The following is a 22,847-nucleotide window of genomic DNA, read 5'->3' as shown; positions in this document are numbered from 1 at the left end:
TGAAGGAGGTGCATTTTCCTCGGACGACTGTAGGGCACCCTACTATCCATGGTTTACCTGACTCCTGGCCTCAGCTGCCCCAGTTCTCATCTTCCACCAGGGAGTCTGTGTGTCCTGTCCTGTCCTGTCCTGTAGCCGGGAATAAATCTTCACTCAGGTGCTCAGGCCAGAAGTGGAAATCCCAAACCCACTCGCAGAGGGCCTGCGGGCTCCTGGGGGGCTTTCTGGTCTAGGGGAAAGTGTCTGGACCTGGGTAAGACAAGCTGATTCAAATAACCTCTTTGAGCCTCAGTTTCCTCATCTATGAAATAGGGATGGTTCCCACTCTCTGAACCCTTGGTTTATTTCAAGGCTCAATGAAGACAGGATGATTCAATTAGATGATGTAAATAAAGCACTGAGAGAGTGCCAGCCACAGAATGGTCTGTGAATAAGTATATATCAGGTCCCTCTAACTTGCATGCTTATGTGAGTGAGAACTATACCATCCAGAATTTACTGCTTCTTGGGGTGCACATTCCATAAAGCTTAACCTCAAGCTGGTTCTCCTTACCTGTAAAGCTTATATTTAAAAGACATTAAAGGAAAATAGGAGGAGAAGCTTGCACAGGAGGGCATCTAGACAAAAGACAAGTAGAATCTGGTGGTCCTTTTTATGGGAACCCCCTTATAGGCCATCTCCCATTACCTCTTACCCACCCCAAGCCCCTGTTCCCCCCTCCACTCTCAAGATGGATCAGTGACTATGAAAGCTATAGCATGGTCTGGAGAGCTCATCTAATATAGTCACCAGCCTTTTATCTTTTCTGTTATGTCCCCTTGAACAACCTGTTTCAAAAGATTTTGTCCACCAAGCCTGCTGCATTATTGTCATTACTACTATTTATCATGTTTATTACACATGCGCCAGTGCTAATAATACGAATACTAAGTAATAACTAGTGCGCCTTACCCTGTGTCTGGCTCTGCCCCCGCCTTTCTCTCACTTGCGAATTCTCACAACCTCTGTGGGGGGTGGGGGAACGTTTTATCTCCACTAATGACTCACCTTTGCTTATTTATCATGAAGTGTTATTTGGTTTTCCTTTTTCAATTTCTCAAACACTGTATACCTTTGCCACTTACAGCTTCGATCCGCCCTGAGACCCAGTGTTACCACCTGGAGTTAACATGATCCCTTTGACCTGGTCAGGATTACGTGTGCCGCCTACGGGGCCACAGGGCGCAGGAAGCTTTTAATAATATTGAAATGAGCTCAGGAGCCCCGTTCCTTTGTCCCCAAGGGCTCTCCCTGGTTGGTAATCATTTTTGGTCACATATACTTTTTTAAAAATAATGGTGTTATTGAGATACAATTCACCCGTTTAAAATGTACAAGTTAATAAGTTTTAGCATATTTACAGAGGTGTGCAACCATCATCACAATTTCAGAACGTTTTCGTCACCCCAAAAAGAAACCCATGTCCACGGGCGGTCACTCGTCATCGCCTTCCCCAGCCCTAGGCAACCCTGATCGACACATACTTTTGAAAATCGAATGAAACCTCCTCAGAAAAACAAATGTGCATTCACACATTTTGCCTACAATTTCAGGGGCTTTATGGGCGCCCTGAAGCTTATGGCTACCATGTTAAGATACTCAGCCATAGTGGGACCTCCGTGATTCCTCATACCACGGGCATCGGAGGCCCAGAGAGGGCAAGGGCATACCCTGGGCCACACAGCAAGCTGGTAGCAGCTCCAAACCCAGGTATCTCCTTTCTATGGTTCCCTGGTGACAGGGAGGCCTGTTTGTTTGTTTGTTTGTTTTTCAGAAAGAGGGTAAGCCACATTGTATTGTCTCCAACTGTGTGCTGGGTACTATTCTAGGTACTTGTTATATATGTTCATTTAATCTTCACAACAATCCTCCTAAGTGGGCATTAAAAGCACCAATTTAAAGAAGCTAAGACTCAGAGAAGTTAAGTAACTTGCCCAAGATTGCATAATTAGTGCGTGCGGAGACTGCACTCAAATTCAGGGCTGCAGATTGCAGGAAGTGTCGGGAGGATATCCTCCCTACTACACTGGATTGCTTTCCTAACCTGTGAGTAGGAGATCAAATAGCTCTTTGAATCCCCACACTTGCTCTGCACACTCAGAATCCCTGGTTTCTGGTATGTGCTCCTGTGGGGTACATTCAGACCCCTGCAGAAGAGAGTAGACAGAAGAGTCTGGGGAGCATGAGGAGGGTTAGGCAGAGTGTGAGGACAGCTTTTGCAGCAGCAGATGCTGCATTCCCAGCTGCTGTCCCCGTAGCTGCCGGCACCTGGAGGTGGTGGGGCTGCAGGCCTCAGTCGCCAGGCTGCCTGATGGTGACCTGGAAGTGCTCTGGGAGCTCCTTGGTGTCCGGCTCAACCCCAGCTGCTGAACAACACCCTGATTGCTCCCATCTGAGGACAGCTAAGGAAGACTGGATGCCAGGGATAATTCTCCTGGAGGGTGATGACGGCTGGGCGCGGTAGGAGCAGCAACATCTCCTCATGTGCTCCTCTGCCCATCCGTGCCAGCATTTAACATCAGCTAAACACTGGGAGGCAGGTGGTGAAGGGGTCACTTACCAGCCCCTGAGAACCTGCTGCTGCAGGAGGCATTCTGTCATTGACAGAGATTACAGGCCCACTCCTCTGTCCTTGAGATGGTACAAGGAGCTTCGTGCCAATTTGGTGTAGGGCTCAGGGGGCACAGGGCCAACCCAAGCAGATGTTTTTTTCTAATTAAGAAAGATAGCACATTTGTTCTTCTAGAACACTTTTGAAGGCAACCTGAGAAATTGTCATCTTGATACTTTGGGGACTGACAAGAGTAACTTAACCTTCTCATAAATATTCAGAAGCAGGCAGTCGTTTACATAAAGCTAGAAACAGAGACTATCTTCCAGATATACTGAAAAATGAAAGATGCCAGGAGCATAAGAATGAACTCTCAGATCCTGGACTCGTTTTGTCTGGCATGGATGCAGCAATTTTGCCCCTTTGCTCATGTATCACTTTTTTTCAATAAGAGTGAAATGTCAACTTTGGTCACCAGGAAACAGAACAAACGGTGCTGTCACACTCATTGGGCAAACTCAGCTCTGAGACTTCCATCTGGAAAGTAGACTTGGGGAGAGTCGGCGCTTCAGCCAGCCTTGCAGATAAATGCAGTTGGTCGCCAGCTCAGAAATTCTCAGCCTGTGTGACAACCCATCATGTTAATCCTTTCTTCTGAAATTGCGTTGTCACACCTCCTCCTCTGCCCCCCAAGACAATTTAGAAACCTGGGAACCAAGGCATGTCCCACTTTAGGGGACTGGGGTGGGTATTGTCAATACCCTGGGCTGGGCAGCCACCAAGTTCAAGGGGACTCATCCCCGTGATTCTCCTTCAGATCATTGTGGGTGTGATTCTCCTTTACTACATCCTCGGAGTCAGTGCCTTAATTGGGGCAGCTGTCATCATTCTGCTGGCCCCTGTCCAGTACTTCGTGGCCACCAAGCTCTCCCAGGCCCAGCGGAGCACCCTGGTAAGTGTCCCCAGGTGTACACCTGCCCATTTTGCTCATCCTTCACCATGTGTCTGCCTGCTCCCTCGCCTCTCATCTGTCTCCTCACTCTTCCCTCAGATGCCACCAAATAGCCCCCACCACCCATCCACACTGTCATTGACTTTAATGACACTTTACCTGTCCAGGACTCTGTTTCTTTGTCTATGAAATGGGGTTAATGGAGAAGGCAGGGGGCATCCCTGTGGGGACAGGAGCTGGGCATTGTCTGTGAAATGGTGAGAACATTGACTCAGCTCCTTCCTCTTGGGTGAGATGGGAACAGAGGAAACCCTTCTCTGACTCCATGACCCCTGGCAGGAGTATTCTAATGAGAGGCTGAAGCAGACCAACGAGATGCTCCGTGGCATCAAGCTGCTCAAGCTGTACGCCTGGGAGAACATCTTCCGCGCGCGGGTGGAGATGACCCGCAAGAAGGAGATGACCAGCCTCAGGGCCTTCGCCATCTACACCTCCATCTCCAGTGAGTCCACCCCAACCAGCCAGCGCTGTGTGCTGCTGCTCCTGTGCCAGGATAGGGTATCAGGGCCTAGGAGGGGGTGGGGGTGGCAGAAGCCACGGGCTTTGGGGTCATCCTCCAACTGTCTCGTGTAAGCGAGAGCCCCCAGAAATCACAGTGTCCTTCAGTCATTTGTCCAGAAAATGTGTATTGAGAACGTGTTCTGTGAGGGGCCTCAGGATACAGTGATGAGAAGGAGAGATGAGGTCTTTGATATGCTATCGAGCTGATACGTTAGTGAGAGACAGCAGGAAACTTGAGTAACAACAATTTTGAATCTCCTAAGTGTGAGGAGACCGAGCTGCCACTGCCATGGGGAGGATACAAAGAAGCTTCCATTTATCTGGGGCCCTGAGAAGGAGTGTTTGCTTTAAACAATAGGGGCTCAAGTTTGAGGTCCTCACAGGTGTAGTTACACTAACTGAATTTACATTAATCAAGTGGTTTGGGAACCCCAAGCCCAGAAAATAGAGAGAGAAAAAAAAAGACCAAAACTGGTGAAGCTCCTAGGGTCTCAGCAGATACACTTTCCAGAGAGCACAGGGTTCCTGTGGTGAACATTCCTGTTGAACAATGAGCCAATGATAAAGATATTGAAATCCACCAGAGAAAACTGCACCACCAGAGTGAGTCAGCAAATGCAAAAAATAGGAGAATTACTCCCTCAGTACCTGGAGATGATAGAATAGTCTAAAATTAATATGCATGAAATAATAAAAGAACTAAAGAAGGTATAAAACCTACAAGGCAAACCAGGAAAGTATCAGGGGGAAAAGAAAAGCCAAAAGAACTCCTAGAAATTAAAATTTTAGTTATTTGAAATTAACTCAGTAGATAATAGTCCCCAGGTCAGAGTCAAGGCATGTGGAGGTCACGTGATCGATGGAGTCCGGGCTCAGGGCTCAGGTTTGCCCCTCCGTTGGTCCAGTGCAGTGGTTCCCTGGACCTTCCCTGCCCCCCCCCCCCCCCCGCCCCGTGGTGCTTCCTGCCCAAGTACATAACTGGGATGTGGATATTTAGCAGCTGGCAGACCTCACACTTGTTCCCTGACCTGTCCAGTTTAAGAGCCATTATGGTAGGAGGGGCCAAGAGGAAGTCCCCAGAGAGGAAAAACAAGGTGGAAACAAGTCGGGGCACAGGTTAAATGAAATAACATGGCTGAAGAGAGAATTTATGAATTAAAAGATAGATCTGTGAAAAAGACAAAATATGGCAAGGGAGGTAAATGGAAAATGTTTTCTCTAAATTGGGAGAACCATTTTACAGATGGGAAAGTGAGGCCTAGAGCGGGGTGTCTTCCTGAGGTGAAGGCTCCTCAGGAAGACGGCTCACACTCCATCTCCAGAGTCTCTGACTCCCGGCCTTGAAACTGTTTTCCTCACGGAGCTGGAAACCTATGTGGGGTGAAGAAGACTTAGGACACAATGCGGTACCATTTCCAGGCAAGTTTCTCTTAGGAGAAGAGAAAACCTAGAATTGGCTCAGAAATGAATGAGAAACAAGGAAGGAAATTAGAAGAGATGAACAAGACTGACCACCTCCTCTAGCTGAAATTGGAAGAGACACACCTGGGGGTGGCAGGCAGTGGGGCCATCGCGGACAGTGTGCTGGAGGCGTCTCCAGATTGGCTCACAGACAATGAGAGGGTCCCTCAGGTCATCGATGTTCCCTGTGTTCATTCTGCCCAGAGAGGGTCCTGGCGGCCGCCATCCAACCCGAAGTTTCTTACAGGGCAGGGCTTGCACTGAGCATCAGGCGTCTTGCCTCCCTGCGTCCAGCCAGACTCTGGTGCCCTGTGCCTCAAGCGTGGATCCTAGTCCAGTCAGCGGTGGCCAGGCTATCCACCATATGCGGCACAGGACTTTTCTGTGGAAAGTCCTGCTAGGATCTGATGTTCTCAGAAGGGAGCTGTGAGCATGGCGGGTAGCCACTGCTTCCTGGATTCCTAGCTAAGACACTTCATAGGACAGATGATACCTTGCTGGTCTCATCCCTTTACCCTCATCCCTCACTCTGTGGCCTCAGACCCTCCGGCTAAGCACTCTGTAGGACATCTAGGGAGCTCAGAAGTTGGTGTCTGCAGACCCAGATCCTCTTCATCCTTCTCTCTGCCAACTCTGCCTGCCCCTGGGTTTGGTTGTGTTAACAGTAACCCCATACTGTGTATAACCCTCTGAGTTACAGACACCTGGCTTCCAAGCATCAGGGGAGACAGCTGCTGAGGTGGGAGAGGGCTTCCTGCCACAGCCAGGTGACTTCCTCTCCCAGCAACAACATGGCAGGATAAGGGTGGGCAGACTCCCTGTTGCTGCAGTGGGAAAGCAAGGAAACTGGGACACTGGGTCCTCAAGATTCCCAGCAGCAAAGTAGGGGCAACCTTGAGTCATATAGATGGGGGCAGGTGGAAGCTACTTTGCTTCTAGGAGATGTACGAAGGCTTGGCAATTTTGCGAACTTTCCACGGTGTAATTACATGGTGGAAAGTTTGTGAACTTATTTGTCAGTATGCTCATTTCCTGCATTCCAAACTGCAACCTGGGGTGTATTTTCCTAGGTGAACGACATCACAAGATGCCTAGGTTCCAGGCTAGCCCACTGACACCTATCTAGTAGGTGTTCTTTGTCCCATGGGGCCCTCAGGAGACAAACCAAGGCTTTGTGAAGGGACCGGGAGGACCTGGGGAAAGGAGACTCTGTTGTCAAGAGCTGGGATGTCTCTGGAAGGAGTGAGGGGCTCTGGAGCCAAGAAGGGGTCTGCCCAGGGCCCTCCACCTCTCTAGGACTCAGCGACCTAGAAGGAGAAACAGAGCAGCGCAGGCTGGTCCCTGGAAAAGGCATGAGGAGGGAAAGGGAAAAGCCCTCATTCAGGGAGAGCTCTAAAAGCCGCGCTGTTTGCTCAGTGTTGGCCCTTCCTGGGACAGGTTTCCTAGTGTTAGTCAGTGAGAGGGAGAGACACAGGGTGGTGGGGTGGAGGCACCTCCCGGCTGCAGGTATATGCGTTGAGTGTGCTTTTCATTTATCTCCTCCCGGACTTCCTGCCTTCTGCTCTCTGTCACCAGGGATCAGGACACAGGTCATTAGGCTTGAGGTAATGGGACATCTTTTCTACTCACCCCTGGCGCCAGCCATGGGGTCCTGGCGCCACCGCGGAGCCCTGGAGTCACATTTCCCGATGGAGCCCATCCGGGGGCTGCCTCCTGGGCTTTCAGTCTGTCATCCTATGCCAGGCAGTCAAACTATCGGTTACCCCCGACACTCTCTCTGACGGTCTCACCGTCAGCATCACTGAGAGCTCCTGTGTATAGAGCCCTGAGCTGGCGCAAGTGTGTGGGGGTGAGGGGTAGGGGTGGAAAGGAAATGGGAGCAGTTTCCCTGCTATCAAAATCCAGAATCAAAGAAAAACAGATGTAAGTTACTTGGTGGATATTGAGTGAGCCCAGCCCAGTGTGATCAGCCGCGTGCTAAGCACTGAGAAGGATGCAAGAGACAGTAAAATGTGCTCCCCTTTCTCGAGGAGTTTATACTCTGCTGAATAGTCAGAGCTAACATACATGAAACAGTGTGGCAGGGAGCACTAAACTGACTGCGCTTAATCCTCATATCAACTTTGTGAGATGTGTAGCTCTAGGGTCCCATTTTACAGCAGGGAAGACTGAGGCTTAGTGACATGAAATGACTCACTGAGGTCCTCAACCAGCAAAAGGCAGAGAACAGAGAAGAAGGAAGATCATGTGGACTAAGAGTTCACACAGAGCTTCATGCTAGAGGAGGCTTGGGCCACACCTTGCAAGATGGGCAGGATTTCAATGAATAAAGTAGGGAGAAAAACAAAGTGGGAAAAAGCTGGAGGCAAGTGCTGGGGCCATTCCCCTTAGAATCCTTACTTGCTTGCAGAAGCAGCATAACCCTAGGTACCCAGCCTGGCCATGTATTTGAGGACAAACTTTGCAGGAGTGACAAAGGGTTCCTAAGCTCTACCAGTCAACCAACCAGCATGCTGCCCGTTCATTCAGTCCTGTGTGCAGCACCAACTTCAGAGCCTTCTCTTTGTGCCAGCCTCCACTGAGTCCCTGGGGGTTAACAGGAAGGCAGGCATGGTCCTCAGCCTGACATCCTTGTGGGAGACCGTGCCATGAACAGTGGCCAGGCATATGGCTAGACCACGGGCTTAGTTCCAAGTGCCCCACTTTCTCTTTTGTGGTACTCACCGGGCCCCGGCTCTTTCATTTCTTTTGTTCACTTATTTAACAATTCTTTACTAAGCACCTACTATGTGCCAGGACTTGTGCTAAGCATGGGGGATGCAGTGGTGAGAAGAAATATCGGTCCCTGCCTGCAGGTTGCTCACAGTATAGTAGGGAAACCAGACATAAGACTGTGTCATGAGTGACAGGAACAAAAAGGGATGTATTCTAGGCACCCATGAGACTGGTATCCAGTGTAGTCTTAGGGGCGGTGGGTGACAAGGAAGCTTTGTTAGAGGTGAGGCCTGTTGCTGATGCCTGAAGAATGGCTACAAGTTAGCCAGATGAGGGGAAGAATGTTCCAGGCACAAAGGCCTGGATGCGATAGGTGTTAGATTCGAACAGAGTTCCGTGAGGAGAGGGAAACAATAAGACCGGATCATGCAGGACCTTGTGCCCTGTGTTCAGGCCCCTGGCTTTTCTCCTGAGGCAGGGGAGCCATGGAAGGTGTTGAAGTCACGGGAAGATGTGTTTACCATCTCCTCCAGTGTTCTGGGGTCAGGGGTCTTCCCTCTTCTCAGTCTGATCTGAACCACAGACAGGTGGGCTCTCCTTGGATGAATGCGACTGACCTCATACCACATCCTGCAAAACAAAACACGAACTCCAAAACCCAGCTTTGCCAAGGGTGGGGGTGGGAGGAGCAAGATGGTGCTGGTGAGACTGAAGCACAGGGCACCTCTTCTTCACAACCTAAGACTTGTGCTCCTTCTGTCCTCTTTGCTGGAGGCCCTGACTCGGAACAGCCAGTGTCAGGGGACAAGGTGACCTCCAGCCCTGATCCCCCTTCCTTCTCCAGGTTCCCTGACATTCTTCCTTAATCTCTGCCCTTCCTGTTGCCAGCTGGTGCAGCCACCCTGGGTCACTGATGTATATCCTGGCCTGCGTGGGCAGGGAGGTGTAGGAGAGAGAGCTGGGAAGCCTCGTCAACTAAGGCGGCAGAAATCAGTGTGACTTGCAGGGCCTCCTGGGTGCTCCCAGCACTGCCAGAGCCAGACACACCATCATCCTGCTTTCCTTCCCTCTCTGTTGACTTCAGAATGACACCCAGACTGAATGGGAAATAGCCCTGTGCACTTCGAAAAACACCTCCCGTGGTGCAACCTGCAATTAGGTCCGGACTAGGAGCCTGTAGCTCCCGCTGGTAGAGGTACAAATGATTGGCATGTGGCTTCTGAAATATTTATCAATGCTTGGGAAATAGAAAGCTGCTGGTATTGTGGTGTGTGCTGGCACCCACAAGGCCAGGTCGCATTCCTGAAGCAAAGAAAGCCCGGGGAGCAGACATCTGAGCCCAGCTTTGGTTTCTGTTGATTTGTGGTTTTGTTTCGTTGAGGAGGGGGTTAGGAAAGGCTGACACATTGTTCCTTACTGTACCCGCAGAACCCAGCCCCATGCCTGGAACAGAGGAGACCCTCAAAAAATAATTTTTGAATGAATACTTCTTAAGGGATATTTTGGGGAGAGGATTAAAACAACACCCACATCTCTGCACCATTACAGAAAGGCTTTCACTTTCGAAGGTAGGGCCTGTTAGGCCTGCCTACATGCAACTAAACTTTTCCAAAACAGCATCACATTTACACGTCATTTTGTCATTTTCTGCTTTCATTTAACTTAACAGGATTTCTTGCTCCCTAACATTCAAGATTTGAGCATTATCATGTTCTTTTTTTTTTTTTTTTTTTTTTTTTTTTTTGGCTTTCCTACATCAAATCAAGTGAGTCAGCCTACCCCATGTCAAAGTTGGAGAGAAATCCATTCTTGGTCATATTTTTTTTAATCCCTCCATCACCTTTCACGTTTTACAGGGCTTTATGTGATTCAGGAAAATGGAGGCAAGGCCACACGTCTTCAACCTATGACAGATGGGATGCCCAGCTCCTGACCCCCCTCATTAGGGTACAGGGGTGTCTGCTGAGCTCAGAGAGGTGCCAGAGCCTCCACTGCCTCCCATTTCTGGCACTGACATCCCCAGTTCCAGCCATGACCCAGTGGGGTGATCTTGAGACAGGCCTTTAAAACACAAGCAGCTTGTGATTCCGTTCCCCCATCCCCCACCCCAAAGGGGACCCAGAGCTCCCTGCACAAAGGCCATCCTTGCAGGAGAAGGTGAGGGAAATGGAAACTTTTATTTTTACTTTTTAGCGTCTCCATACAACAGCCAGAGCAGGGTGGAAATTAGTTATATCACATGTATTCCCCTTGTTACTGCATCAGCTTTGGAATACTCATTTCTAAATTTACTTAAAGTTTTTGTCTCATGTCTCAAAGGAGTTCAGGCAGCTATAAGAATACAGACAACAAAATAGAAAAAATATAAATTTAAAAAAAAAATCCCGACCAGGGGTTGTATCAATTATCACACATTTCCTGACTGCAGAATCTCCCTGAGAGTTGATGCACCACATTTACTAAAACAGCCCCTCTTGTTGGTTGTTGCCAGTTGATTTCGGTTCTGGTGGTTTTGTTGCTGTGGTTGTGGTTTTGTTTTACTGTGACAGTGCTACCGCTAACACCATCCTGCCGAGGGATTTGTGCTTCTCTTGAGTGGTTAAGTATTCAAGATAAATTCCCAGGAGAGGGATTACAGGATCAGAAGTCCTAAACTTCAGAGTGACTCTAGCTACAAAGCACCAGAATGCTTTCCAAGCAGAGTTGTACCGATTTACAATCTAACTCCAAGCCTATTCTTTAGCGGGGGAGTTGAGCTCCAGATTGTATGGGAGAGGTCTTGGCCTGGGGCAGGGGGCCAAGGGGTGGTGCACAGGTGCCTTCCGTAGCTTGAATCACTCCTCTTTGGTAATTGATGGGGTGGGCAGGGGAGGAACAGAATGAGGCCCCTGCCCTAGGGAACACTCTGGAATAACTGGCCCTGCAGGGGAGGAGCAAGGCTACCTTGTGGTTGGTGATGGTCAAAGGCCCAGGTCTCCTAGGAGTCCTCATCCCCCTCATTCTCCCCAACCAGTGATGGCTGTACTATGTCCTAAGTCCCAGATCTGGGTCCCTTCTACTGCAGGAAAACCCAATAATGCTTATAGCGCCCCTGTCAGAGACTACGAGGCACTGCGGCATTGCAGTGGGCCCCCCGGAGTCATGGCGCCCTCTTCAGGAACGGAAGTTAAAGCACGGTCATGTGTGAGAGGGGTGTTGATAAAAAACCCTGTGGTCAGAGAGATTAGCAGTGGCCCAAGAGCTCCAGCTGCATCTCCGTGAGACTGGAAGCTCTGCAATGACAGGGTCTGCGTCCCCCTCGTCAGATTAGGACTCCACCAAGACAGACACACAATGTCTGTCCTACCTGTTTGGGAACTCCCTAGGGACGTGTTCCCTTTCTCCCAGTATGTCAGGACCTTCTTGGGAGCATAGTTCGGTCTCCTTCCTCAAACCAGGAGCCCCCTGCGGGCAGGGGCCATGTTTTTCACCCACTTGGGGGTCCACATCTCTGGCACACACTGTGTATGGACTAGTTGGTACAGGATTCTTGGAGTAAGTGGAAAGTCAGCTTCTTGGAATAATGTTGGCCATCTGGACTGTTGCAGAATGTCAGAGACTTGGCCTTTCATTAGGCAGGGGCCATATGCTCAGGCTGAGCCCTTTGCCTCTGGCTCCTAGCTTGTTCTGCTTTCATTTGGCTAATTACAGAACCAGACTTCTTTCTGGGCTGGCCTGGAAGAAGCTCCTGGAAAGAAGGAGGATGACATGGCAAGCCAAATGGTTGTCACTTACGCTAGAAGGGCTGCCCTCTCTGGAAGTCCAGGACCTCGTGCCCAAACTTCGGGCATCTCACACGTTGGGCCAGAGGAGCAGTTACCTGTGGAGCAGGGCTAAGCTAGTAGCTAGTGAGGTATGATACTCAGAGAGCACTTAGGGCTCACAGAGCCTGTTTCCTACATTATCTTCTCTCCCCTCGGAGAGAGCCAGAGTGTGCGAACAAGTAAGTACAAGTTTACAAAAATCGGGTGAAGAAACTGAGGCACAGAGAAAAGAAATGACCTGCCCAGGCTTGTAGAGCTTATACCTAACAGGGACTCCACCCTTCTCTGACTTTAAGTCCAGCTCTCCTTTTTCTCTGGTGTCCCTGTGAAGGGTCTGAGGGCTACACTTTAAACAGAAGAAGAAGGGGACCTCTGTTGCAGCAAACCAATGCCCCACCTGGTACGGACTCTCAGCCTCAGAGCTCAGGGAGACCCTGTTTTAAGCTGTCCTTAGTCACTGATACCTCATTATGAATGAATTTGAAATCCTTCCCAAGAGCCATGGGATATTAGGAAGCCTCAAAGCCTCCGAGGGAAACTAGCTGGGGTGGGGAGGGGGGGAAACACAGAGACCAAAGGCAGAGGAAGGAGTAGGTGCCTGAGACACACAAGCTGTGGACCTCACAGCTGACCGCAGGCAGCCAACTCTCCGATCCCTTCTCCCACCACTTTTTCATGGGCTTCTTTCACACTGTTCACCTGGAGCAGAATAGGAGCATTTAAATATTTATTTAAAGGCTTAAGTCTCAGACATGGGAAAAGAGTCCTGAGGGAAACAAGTAAAGAGCTGGAGGTGCCACAGGGCTAGGCTCCTGCCCTTACCCTGCCCCAACCCCACACACAAGCTGGGGAAGGCACCCCACCGGCCGCACTGCCTCCAGGCCCCCCTGAGCACCTTCATTTTTGGCTGTTTCATCCTCCCACTAAGCTTCCCCTGTGCTTCCTCCACAGTTTTCATGAACACGGCCATCCCCATTGCCGCCGTCCTCATCGTAAGTGGATCCTTCCTCCGTCTCCTGGTGGGATGGGCAGGCAAGATGTCTGGAGGGAGAGACCACCCAGGCTTTGGCCTTTCTGCACAGGGACTTCATATGATGGCTCAGCATTGGGGCTGAAAATTGGGCAATGGACTGAAAGTCAAACTACGAGGCAGGTCCCTCCCCCACTCCAAGCAGACAGGGGCCTCGGCCTCTGGGCCTGGAAGCCGTGAGGCTTAGTCTTTAAAGAAATTAAGCTTTCTTTTTAAAGTAGCTATAAAACCTTTAATTTATAAAAGTGAAACATGTTTATTGCAGAAATGTTGGGAAATTCAGAAAGGACCGGCCAGAGAGAATTTAAATCACCCATAATCCCCCTGGCAGCATTTTTAATGTGTTTCTGTCCCGTCTCTTTTTAAGGCACATAATGTGACCTTTTTACAAAAAGAGGATTGTGCTGCGCATGCAGTTTTGCAACCTGCCTTTTGAAATGTAAGCATATGGCCCAAACAATTCTCCACGTCATTAACAATTACAGTGGAGGTTTCCTAAAGAGATTTTGACCAAAGCCGTGTGTGAGCTCAGCGGTGGGGGCCAGCAGCATGCCTCTACAGAAAGCCTGGGCCCTCACGAGCCCACGGCCCCTTTACCCAGAACTCCCATCCTTGGGTCTGTGATGGCTGCAGTTCTTTAAAAAGATGCATTTATTTCCTCTGGGGCCAGTGTCCCTGAACTGTGGCGAGTTCACAGCCCGTCAAGCATACTTGGGAATTCACTTTCGACGTGATTTATTGTTCTGGTTCTGGCCTGGCCCTTCCAGGAACTCTGGGTAACACAGGCAGCTGAGCCAGCCAGGTAGTCGGGGGCAAGCACTGTGACCAGGTGGTTAGCAATTCTTGTGTTTTCATGTTCCTGACTGAGGCCTGCTGTCTGAGAAGGGGCAGAGCTGGTCTAAGCTGAGGGCTCCTCCCTGCTCAGTCCTGGCAAGGAGGGGGCAGGACAGGGAGGGAGCAGCCCCCGCCCTCCAGCTTGAAGTCCTGAACAGGCTGGGGGTGTTGACATGAGATAACTGTGAGGACGGGAGAGGGGTCTCTAACTGACAGGTCTCCTTGGGTCCCCTGTTCCAGACCTCTTGTTTCTCTCCCATGGGCCGAGGGTTTCCAGTGTGGGAGGGGCCCACGCTCTGAGTCGCCCCGTCTTACATGTGCCTCTGTCCACAGACCTTCGTGGGCCATGTCAGCTTCTTCAAAGAGGCTGACTTCTCGCCCTCAGTGGCCTTTGCCTCCCTCTCCCTCTTCCACATCCTGGTCACGCCACTGTTCCTGCTGTCTAGTGTGGTCCGGTCCACCGTCAAAGCTCTGGTCAGGTGAGGAGAGGGCCCAGGAAGGCACTCCACAGGTGGCTCACGTGGCAGCCCAGGACTTGCTTGGTGACCACTGCAACCACACCTGTTTGGTCCCAGGACAGGCCTCCCCGTTGGTCTGGCCCTCACTGAGCTGGTCGTGGTTGGTCAGAGGGACATAGGCCACACCATCCCTTGAGAAAAGACTAGCCAACTTGCTTGCCTACCTCCAAGGAGAGGGAACACAATGTCACAACCTCCAAGATAACTCTGTAAAAAAAAAAAAAATCAATATTGAGCCAAAATTGGTATATTTTTATAAATTCTACCCATTGGTCCTAGTTCCACCGTCCAGAGCCACCAAGAACGAGCACCTTCCCTTTCCCACAAGTCAGCCCCTTGGATTTAAGAAGGTACCCGCTGAATATTTGTCTTCCCCAGACTGAGCATCCCTTGCTCTTCCCATGGGTCCCAGAGCCTTCACAGCCCCCGTCAGTGAAGCAGCTTCTCCCACGTGCCTGCCCATCCTATTCCCGAGTGGCCCATGTCTCTTACAGGTCCCCACTTCCGGGCTCTAGAGCCAAGTGGTGAGTCTGCCATTCTCCCAGAGGCATCACCCTCTTAGGAATAAAAGCCGGAAGGTAGAGGGCTGAGGCTTTAACTGGGGAATACCACAGCTGGCATGTGAAGATCTCCATAGGCCTCTGAAATGGCTCTTGGAAAGCAATGGCCTGTTATGTCTCTTGGAAGAGTTAGCTGTGTCCTTTCCCATCACCAATGGGACAGTAATAAATGTCCTCCGTACCCAAGCCCCTTCAGCCTTGAGGAAGGTGACACCCCTGTCTCATGGGACCCTTTAGGTGCTAGGCAGCTGACAGGGAGGTTGAAATGCAGTAGCTGATAGAAGGAGCAACTTACATGTGGCGCCCCTAGGACTTGGTCTGGTGACCTAGGACTTGCAACCACACCTGTCTGGTCCTAGGACACACCTCCCCATTGGTCTGGCAGCTCTGGCAGGGGTTCAAGGATGGAAGAAGGCATAACTCAGCAAAACTGTTGTCAAGGGAATATCTACCCAGGGAGTAACAGGACAGAAAAAGATCAATTCCCATTTCCAGGGTTGGCTGTGCTGACTCAGTTTCATTGGCCATAGCATTGTAACATCTAACGATCACCCTTCCTCCCCCACGGCCACCCCAGCCCCCGTGATTCTGTGTAGAAACCACAGGTTCAAGATGCTGCACCTGTTGGAAATCTCTCGTGCTGATGCAGAAGCATTTCCATATGCAGACTCTCCTAATCTCACTGTCACCAGAGTAGCTGAGGCCTTTTTAAAGAGGGAGAACAGACTCCGGGCTAAAGGTGGGAGCAGGACACAAAGCCCGCTTCCCCTTCGCAGTCATCAGCTGTTGAGAGAGGATGGATCAAGGAGAGACCGGGGAGCAAGGCAGGGGCAGGCTTCTCCTGGTCAGGGAAGAGAGGATCGTGCACAGAACAGAAATTGGGGACTACAGCCCGTTTAGAGCCCAGACTGTTCTTGCCTTGAGAGTTGGGGGCTTGTCTGGCTCCAGGCCTGTTGGACATTTAACAAAAGGGAGGAAACAGTTTTCAAGCTTCCTCAGATAGCTTCCATACCCCCAGGGATGACAGAACAGAATGAACAGAAACTTCTGGAGCTTCCTCTGGGTCCACAGGGAAATCCTCTGGTGGGGAGGGCATTGGGAATAATAACACCTCCTCTACATCTCTCCCAGCAGGATGAAATTATATGCTTATAAGGCATTTAACACAGTGTCTGGCTTATAGTACATGCTCAATAAATAAATATTACCTACTGCTACTAACCAATCTTATTAACCTTAACTAACCTTAACACTGACCAATCTTAACTCTAACAGCAACTGGTAAAACCCAATACCAACCATCCTTCAGTCTAACCAACCTTAACATTAAAGGAACCCTACTAACCAAATCCACCATAATCCAGACCCCAACCTACTTTACTGACTGACAAATCAACCCTGACAAATCCTGGTAACATCTATTGCCCCCACCACAGATGCCCCCAGGCTCTGTCCCCCTCCTTTGGGGGCTTTGTAGGGGCTGTACCCCAGAACCTGGAACCTTCCCATCACTGCTCTCTCAGGCTGTGCAGTCTCCCCTCTTCCCTCCCCTCTGCCCCTGGCAGGGGTGAGGGGTGTCTCTGTGTTTCCTCCGCAGCGTGCAAAAGCTGAGTGAGTTCCTGTCCAGCGCAGAGATCCGAGAGGAGCAGTGTGCTCCCAGAGAGCCTGTGCCCCAGGGCCAAGCCAGCAAGTACCAGGCGGTGGTGAGTGGCCATCTTTCCCTCGCTATTCGGGCCCTGCTGCATCCTGACTCAGCTTTTCCTCACAGGAAAGGGGTCTCCCTTCCATGAGGAGCTCCCAGCCCCATGGGCCCTCATCTCCTCCTAACCATCCCTAGCCCCTCAAGGTTGTGAACCGCAAGCGTGCAGCCCGGGAGGACTGCCAGAGCCTCACGGGCCCACCGCAGAGGCTGGCCCCCAGTGCAGATGGGGATGCTGACAACTGCTGTGTCCAGGTGAGTCCGAGACCCTGTACCCCACGTCTGGCCCCCCAGCAGCATGTGCAGGAGGGAGCTCAGCCCCTGAAGGGCCAGAGACCTCTGCCCCCAGGTTACCCTGCCTGCCTGTAGGGTCCAGAGGAGTCCCAGGCCAGGGACACGCCTTCCATCTCCACCGAGTTGGGGGGGACCATAGCTGCCCTCTTGGGGAGGGAGCCTCAGACAAGGGTCGGCCTGAGAAGGCTATTCTCCCACTCCTCTGCCTTGGAGGTGGTCCAGGGACAGGAGGCGGTGTTTTTTGGCTTCCTTGGGGAGGGGAGGCAAGAGACTTTCCCACTGCGAATCCAGCTGCCTCTCTGTTCTCTTCCGGGTGGTGGTGTGTGGCCAAGCAGATCATCGGAGGCTTCTTCACCTGGACCCCGGATGGACTCCCCACACTGTCCAACATCACTATCCGCATCCCCCGAGGTGTGGCCCAGCTCACCCCTCCCTCATAGTCTGGAGGGGCCCCCTCCAAGTCATGTCTGAAGTGCCCCCTCCCCATGTCCCACCAAATGACATGGAGAGAGAAGGAAAAACCAGCATTCACTGAAACCTGCTTTATGGGCACCCTTAGTGCGTACTCTGGGGGTACGAATGCTGGGGGGGGGGCTTCATCCCTGAGGAGTCCCTGTGCCAGGTGGGAGTGCTGCAGCCAGGAGAGGCAAGACAGGGGGCCTTGATGTCAAAACAGCGGTTGCACAGTTTGGGCGCTTCACAAAAAGATCAGGCCTGAGTGGCCAGGGAGGGCTTTGTGGAAGAGGTGGGGGTTTTGAGAATGAACAGGGTCCCTTGGGCCATAAGGCAGGGTGGCCATTTTGGCAGGGGCAGCAGCATGAGCAAAGCATGGAAGGCGGTGGACGTGGGACCCAGGGTGGCATCACTGGGACCATGAGGAGTTGGGTTCACACTGGGGAGCAAAGGAAGGGAGAAACATGTGCTTAGAAACTGGGGGGGGGGGGGGGGTGTCAGTGATGAGGAAGGACCTGGGGAGCCAGAAGGAGAAAAGAGGTTTCCAGAAGGAAAGGCTCAAAAGGGGAAGGGACTCCCTGAGGATTCTAGGGAGGAGGAAAACACGGGGGACTGGGGTGGGGGGGAGCCCAGGGCCAGCCTGTCTGTCTGTCTTTCTGGGCGGTGGTTGTTCAGGCTTCCCTGGCTCCACTCCCATCTGTCGCCCTCCCTTCCTGCAGGCCAGCTGACCATGATCGTGGGACAGGTGGGCTGTGGCAAGTCCTCACTCCTCCTTGCCACCCTGGGGGAAATGCAGAAGATCTCAGGGGCCGTCTTCTGGAACAGGTAGTAAACACATCCTCGGGGCTCAGGTAGTGGGGGGAGACTCACAGTGGGCAGGTGGATAGTCCCCCTTTCAATCCTACTGCTCAGTTGAGAATGTATTGTGCGTTCTGTGTGCTCAGTGAGTACTCAGTAAATGCTGTTAATTGTTATTCTCACCATCGTTAGTACTTACTAAACCTTTACTATGTGCCAGGCACTTTGCTGAGTCCTCTGCATGTGTAATGCCATTTAATCCTTATGGCAGACAGCAAGGTGAGTGATGGTGACAGTTCTCATTTTGTAGATGAGGGTTGAACTGTTTGCCCTAATTCACCCAGCGAATCAGTGGCAGAGCTGGAATTCGAACTCAGTTCTGTTTGACTCCAAAGCCCATGCTCGCTCAGTAGCACTGCCTCCCACTGTGGGGAATTGCAACACAAACATTGGTTTCTGGCTTAAGCATCAGCAAAGCTGGAAGAGACCATCCAGTGGGTGTTTTGTGGAGCCAAAAATAACCCAGATAAACATGGGTTTCTGAGGAAAGATCACTACCCTTAATTAAAGAGCCGGAACCCCAGACTCTATTATTTTTACCCACCTATTTCCAAACAGCACTTGAAACTAGTTGAGAAAAGATATATATAAAATAGAAGCTTTTTTAAAAAGTAAGAAAAGAGGAACCAAGAAATGAAGAGGTTGGACAAGGTGTTCAGAAACCTGGGCAGAAGACGACTACTGCAGTCAAGACACAGCCTGGCTCGGAGCTCCCCAGTAGCCAAGGGAAAGAGGGACCTGATTGAGAATTGCAGAGCTTGTTCAGGAATAAAGACTGCCGCCATTTCAGCAGAGGGCAAATTGTGCCCAGCAATCATTCCTAGGGGGAAATTATCATTCAAGGTGTCAGGTTTTTCATAAGCGTGAGTGTGGAACTGAGCAGGAAGAAAGACTTTGAACCCAGTATCTGAATATCTGCATGTACCCCCATTTGCTGCTTTTCCAAAATGTCCCTGAATGGTACACCCAATAGATGGCATGTTTCCCTCCTCAGTGGGGCTATGGCTGGCAGACGTGCCCCTTGGGTTTCCCATAAACTTAGTCTCTGGAGCCTTAATTCCATCGGGGACTGTGGTGTGTTTGGGGTCAGAGGGGTCTCTGCCTCCATTCCCCATCTTCTCTGGGAGTTTCTTAACACAACCTGACTGGGAAAGTCCAGGCATTAGGTCTGAGTCGCTAATGAGTCACTCTGCCAGTTGCTAATGGAATGAGGAGCCCTTGCCTGGTGGCTGATAGCGTGTGTCTGTGACAGGAAGGCAGGAGCCCACAGTGAACTGTGAACTGAAGAAAGCAACCAGTTTTGATTGGGCACCAGCTATGGGCCAGGCCCTTTGCTCAGCGCATTGCAAGCATGAGCTCATTGACGCTTCCCACTAACCCTCCCACTAGGTATTTCTCCCCATTATACAGAAGTAGAAACTGGGGATAGAGAAGTCGGGTGACTTATAGGTCAGCATGTGGAGCTGGACCCAAGCCCAGGCTCTTTCCCTGGCTCCTGGCTGGTGTCCCATGGGTCCAGTCCCAGGAAATATTCTCTAAGGTCCATGCAGAGGGCAAGTTGGATCTGGCCCAACTCTGAGGACAGGCCTTTTCTAGATGGGATTACAGAGCACAGAGGTGGGGGCTACCCCTGGATTCCCCTGGCTGTGTCCCACTCCACGTGAGTCAAACCCCTCTGAGCCTGGTCCCTTTGCCACACTTTCTTCATCTCCTCCCATCCCCTTCCCCCTCGGGTGCCTTCACACCAGCATGAGCACCTCTCTGTCCTCTGCAGAGGTGGCAGACATGCTTAGCAAGGACTCAGCCCTACCTTGGCCCTCACCTCTTATCCATGCTGTGCCACCCCTCGCTCAGGGTCTGACTGCTGCCTCCTCTCTCTTCAGAAACCTCGGCCCCAGCCCGGGGAGACAAGGGACCTGTCCAGGACACTGGAGCACCTCTGTGAGCCAGACATTGTGCGAGGCACTTTGTTTACTTCCCTGTCCCAGTCAGTCTTCACCAAACTGTGACGTAGGTATCGTCATCCCCATTTAACATTGAGGAAACTGAGGTGAAGCAAGTTGCCCGAGGCCACCCAGCTCTTAAAATGGCAGAGTGGGATTGCACCCAGTGCCCACGTGCATGGGTGAGAGAGAAGGGGCGCCAAGGGCAACATGAAGAAATAGCTAGCCTGACAGTCCAGTGGCCGGCAGCCCATACGCCGTCACTCCACCACGCGAGTGCTCACTGCTCTGTCCTCATCTACACTCTCCTCAGCAGGCAGCCTGCGCCCAGCTCCTGGCTCTGTTCCAGGCTGGGAGAGGGGCAGGTGGTGAAATGGTTCTTATTTTGCCAGGCTCCACTTTGCCATCCTCTGGGGTGCAGCTTTCCTCCCAAGCACATCAGGGTAGCTTGCTACCAACCCGAGGAAGTTGTGAGCATTTGTTTGTGACTCAACTCATGTTCCAGTTTCTCTATCTCGATGTATTCACGCACCCCATGTTTACTGAGCACCCACTGTGTGCCAGACCCTGGGCACAGCAATAGGAATGCCACAATGATGAAGGCACGGCCCCTGTGTCTGAGGGAGGGAAAGGAGATCAGTGTCATCGTTGGCAGAAGAACAATGAACTCTGCGGTCAAGGAGAGAAGGCTCGTGTGGGTGGTACTGGAGCCTTGAAGGATGAGTGTGGTTTCCTCAGATGGAAAAGACAGGGGTGGGAGAGAAAGGTGTTCCAGGCAGGAGTACCGGCCTGGGCACAGACCTGCTCATGGAGGTTCTGGTACGTGGTTCTGGTACCTGGAGGAGTGGGAATGTGGATACAGCGGGGGGACACAGGGCTCAAGAAGTGGGCTGGGCTCTGCTCAGACACTATATGCCGGGTCTGGGACATAAGATTTAGCCTGAAGGTTGTAGCGGAATCGTGTTGGCGATAAAGGAGGAGGCATCCGAGAGAGAGCAGCTGCAGGAAGGGAGACCAGTTAGGAACACATTACCATAGCTGGGACAAGGAGGAGAATGGGCAGACATGTCAGTGACTTCACGTGTTGTTTGTCTCTCCAAACCCGGGAAATGTACGCGGCTCTGTCCAGCCCTTTTTATCTTAGGCAATGAGTTAAGTGTTGGGCTGTGTGTTGAGGGCCTCCCTCCATTACTTACAGGAGCGCCGTGCCTCAGACACTGCACCACAGGTCTGCAGGGGGATGATGTACTTGCATCGTGAGCCAAGAGCCAAATGGCATTTGAGCTGGCAGCCCCTCCTGTCTACAGCCAGAGGCAAGGGTGATGCCAGGCTGTTCTGATGCTTTTTCATGCATACCAGGGCCACGGCCTGGTGACCAGGCAGCCAGAAAGAGTTCCAGGAGGCACAAGGCCGGGAGTTGGGGGATTAGGAGGTGCAGAATGGAGAATGCTCTGGGGAGATTGCTTGTTTGTACAACTGTGCATTTGTGTCTTCAGTGAACAAATGAGCAGTGTGGCTGAGCAAGCTCTGGAGTCAGGCTGCCTGGGTTCAAATCTGGGCTCTGTGCTTTGGGAAACTCGGTGACCTTTGTGTACCAGTTTCCCCTTATTACCCATGGGCTTAACCTAGCATGTAGTAAGTGCCCTATAAATATTACTATAAATAGGACTCTTTGGCAATGTACTCCTATGCCAGGAACAAAAGTCTCCTATTGCTCTTTAATTGTACTCCAGTCTTTCTCCCTAGAGAGATTGTGGTGAGCTCCCTGGGGACAGGGACCATATTTTCTCTGTCTCTCTGTATCCACAATGCCTTTGCTAAATGGATTCATTTGCTAAATGAGTGAATCAAAACCCGCTTATAGCCGTCAAGAGACTGTCATTATAAATGTGGCAATACATCTCTTTCTTTCCTGTGTGCATTTGCCCAAATATTCCCTTACCCCAGAATTCCACCACCCACCCACCTTCTCCACCAACATGTGGAATAAGTGAATCCTATCAGCACACGTCTCACACTGTATTGTGATTATCTGCAGATGGGTCTGCCTCCCCCACCACACCGAGCTCCTTGAGGACGGGGCTGGAGGATTATTCTATGTTGTACCCCAGTGTACACTGCTGCCCAGCACAGGATGTGTATTTTGTGAACCGCTCTGTGCAGACCACTATTTAATAACAGAGAAGGCCTGGCCCCTGCCCTCAGGTAGCTCACCAGTCATGGTGGACAGAAACCTGCAGATAGAGCCCTAGGGTGGGTGTGGAGTGTCCATTGGGTGAGATCCAGCATTCCGGGCAGGAGAGTTACATTGGCAGCCCCGAGCGGATCCAGCACGTCAGCCACCTGGGCCCAGGTCTCAGGGAGAACCAGGTAGCTCCCAAACATTCACTTTAATAAAAGTCACCTGTCCCTGCCTGGCTCTCTGCTCCAGTGCACTGCCCACCTGGGAATTTACAAACTCTCTCTTTAATCTTTAAGAGGAAAACATTTTGATAAAAAGTCCACGTTAACAGATATACTTAAGTGAAATCCTTTCCCTGAGAATAGGGCCATTAATGTCTGCAGTAGAATGATT

The 22,847-nt window shown here is 51.2% G+C and overlaps 1 protein-coding gene across 11 annotated transcripts in view; it reads left to right on the top strand.

Annotated features, from left to right (window-relative positions):
• Window positions 1-22,847, top strand: part of ABCC8 (ATP binding cassette subfamily C member 8) — a 76,961-nt gene that overhangs the window by 25,652 nt on the left and 28,462 nt on the right. For all 11 annotated transcript variants that reach the window (XR_012497534.2, XR_016018767.1, XM_074336083.2 and 8 more), the window contains 8 exons: window positions 3,409-3,543; window positions 3,883-4,045; window positions 13,035-13,075; window positions 14,281-14,426; window positions 16,623-16,728; window positions 16,863-16,979; window positions 17,354-17,429; window positions 18,191-18,296. Coding sequence is in view for 9 of the 11 variants with exons in the window: in XM_074336083.2 (XP_074192184.2) it covers window positions 3,409-3,543; window positions 3,883-4,045; window positions 13,035-13,075; window positions 14,281-14,426; window positions 16,623-16,728; window positions 16,863-16,979; window positions 17,354-17,429; window positions 18,191-18,296 (890 nt within the window). In the remaining 2 variants the exon portion in view is untranslated. The remainder of the gene's footprint in view (window positions 1-3,408; window positions 3,544-3,882; window positions 4,046-13,034; window positions 13,076-14,280; window positions 14,427-16,622; window positions 16,729-16,862; window positions 16,980-17,353; window positions 17,430-18,190; window positions 18,297-22,847) is intronic.

This window comes from Rhinolophus sinicus, chromosome 14, assembly GCF_057876585.1.
Source record: "Rhinolophus sinicus isolate RSI-liver-muscle chromosome 14, RSI-T2T, whole genome shotgun sequence".
NCBI lineage: Eukaryota > Metazoa > Chordata > Mammalia > Chiroptera > Rhinolophidae > Rhinolophus > Rhinolophus sinicus.
This window is presented reverse-complemented; position numbering and strand designations above follow the sequence as displayed.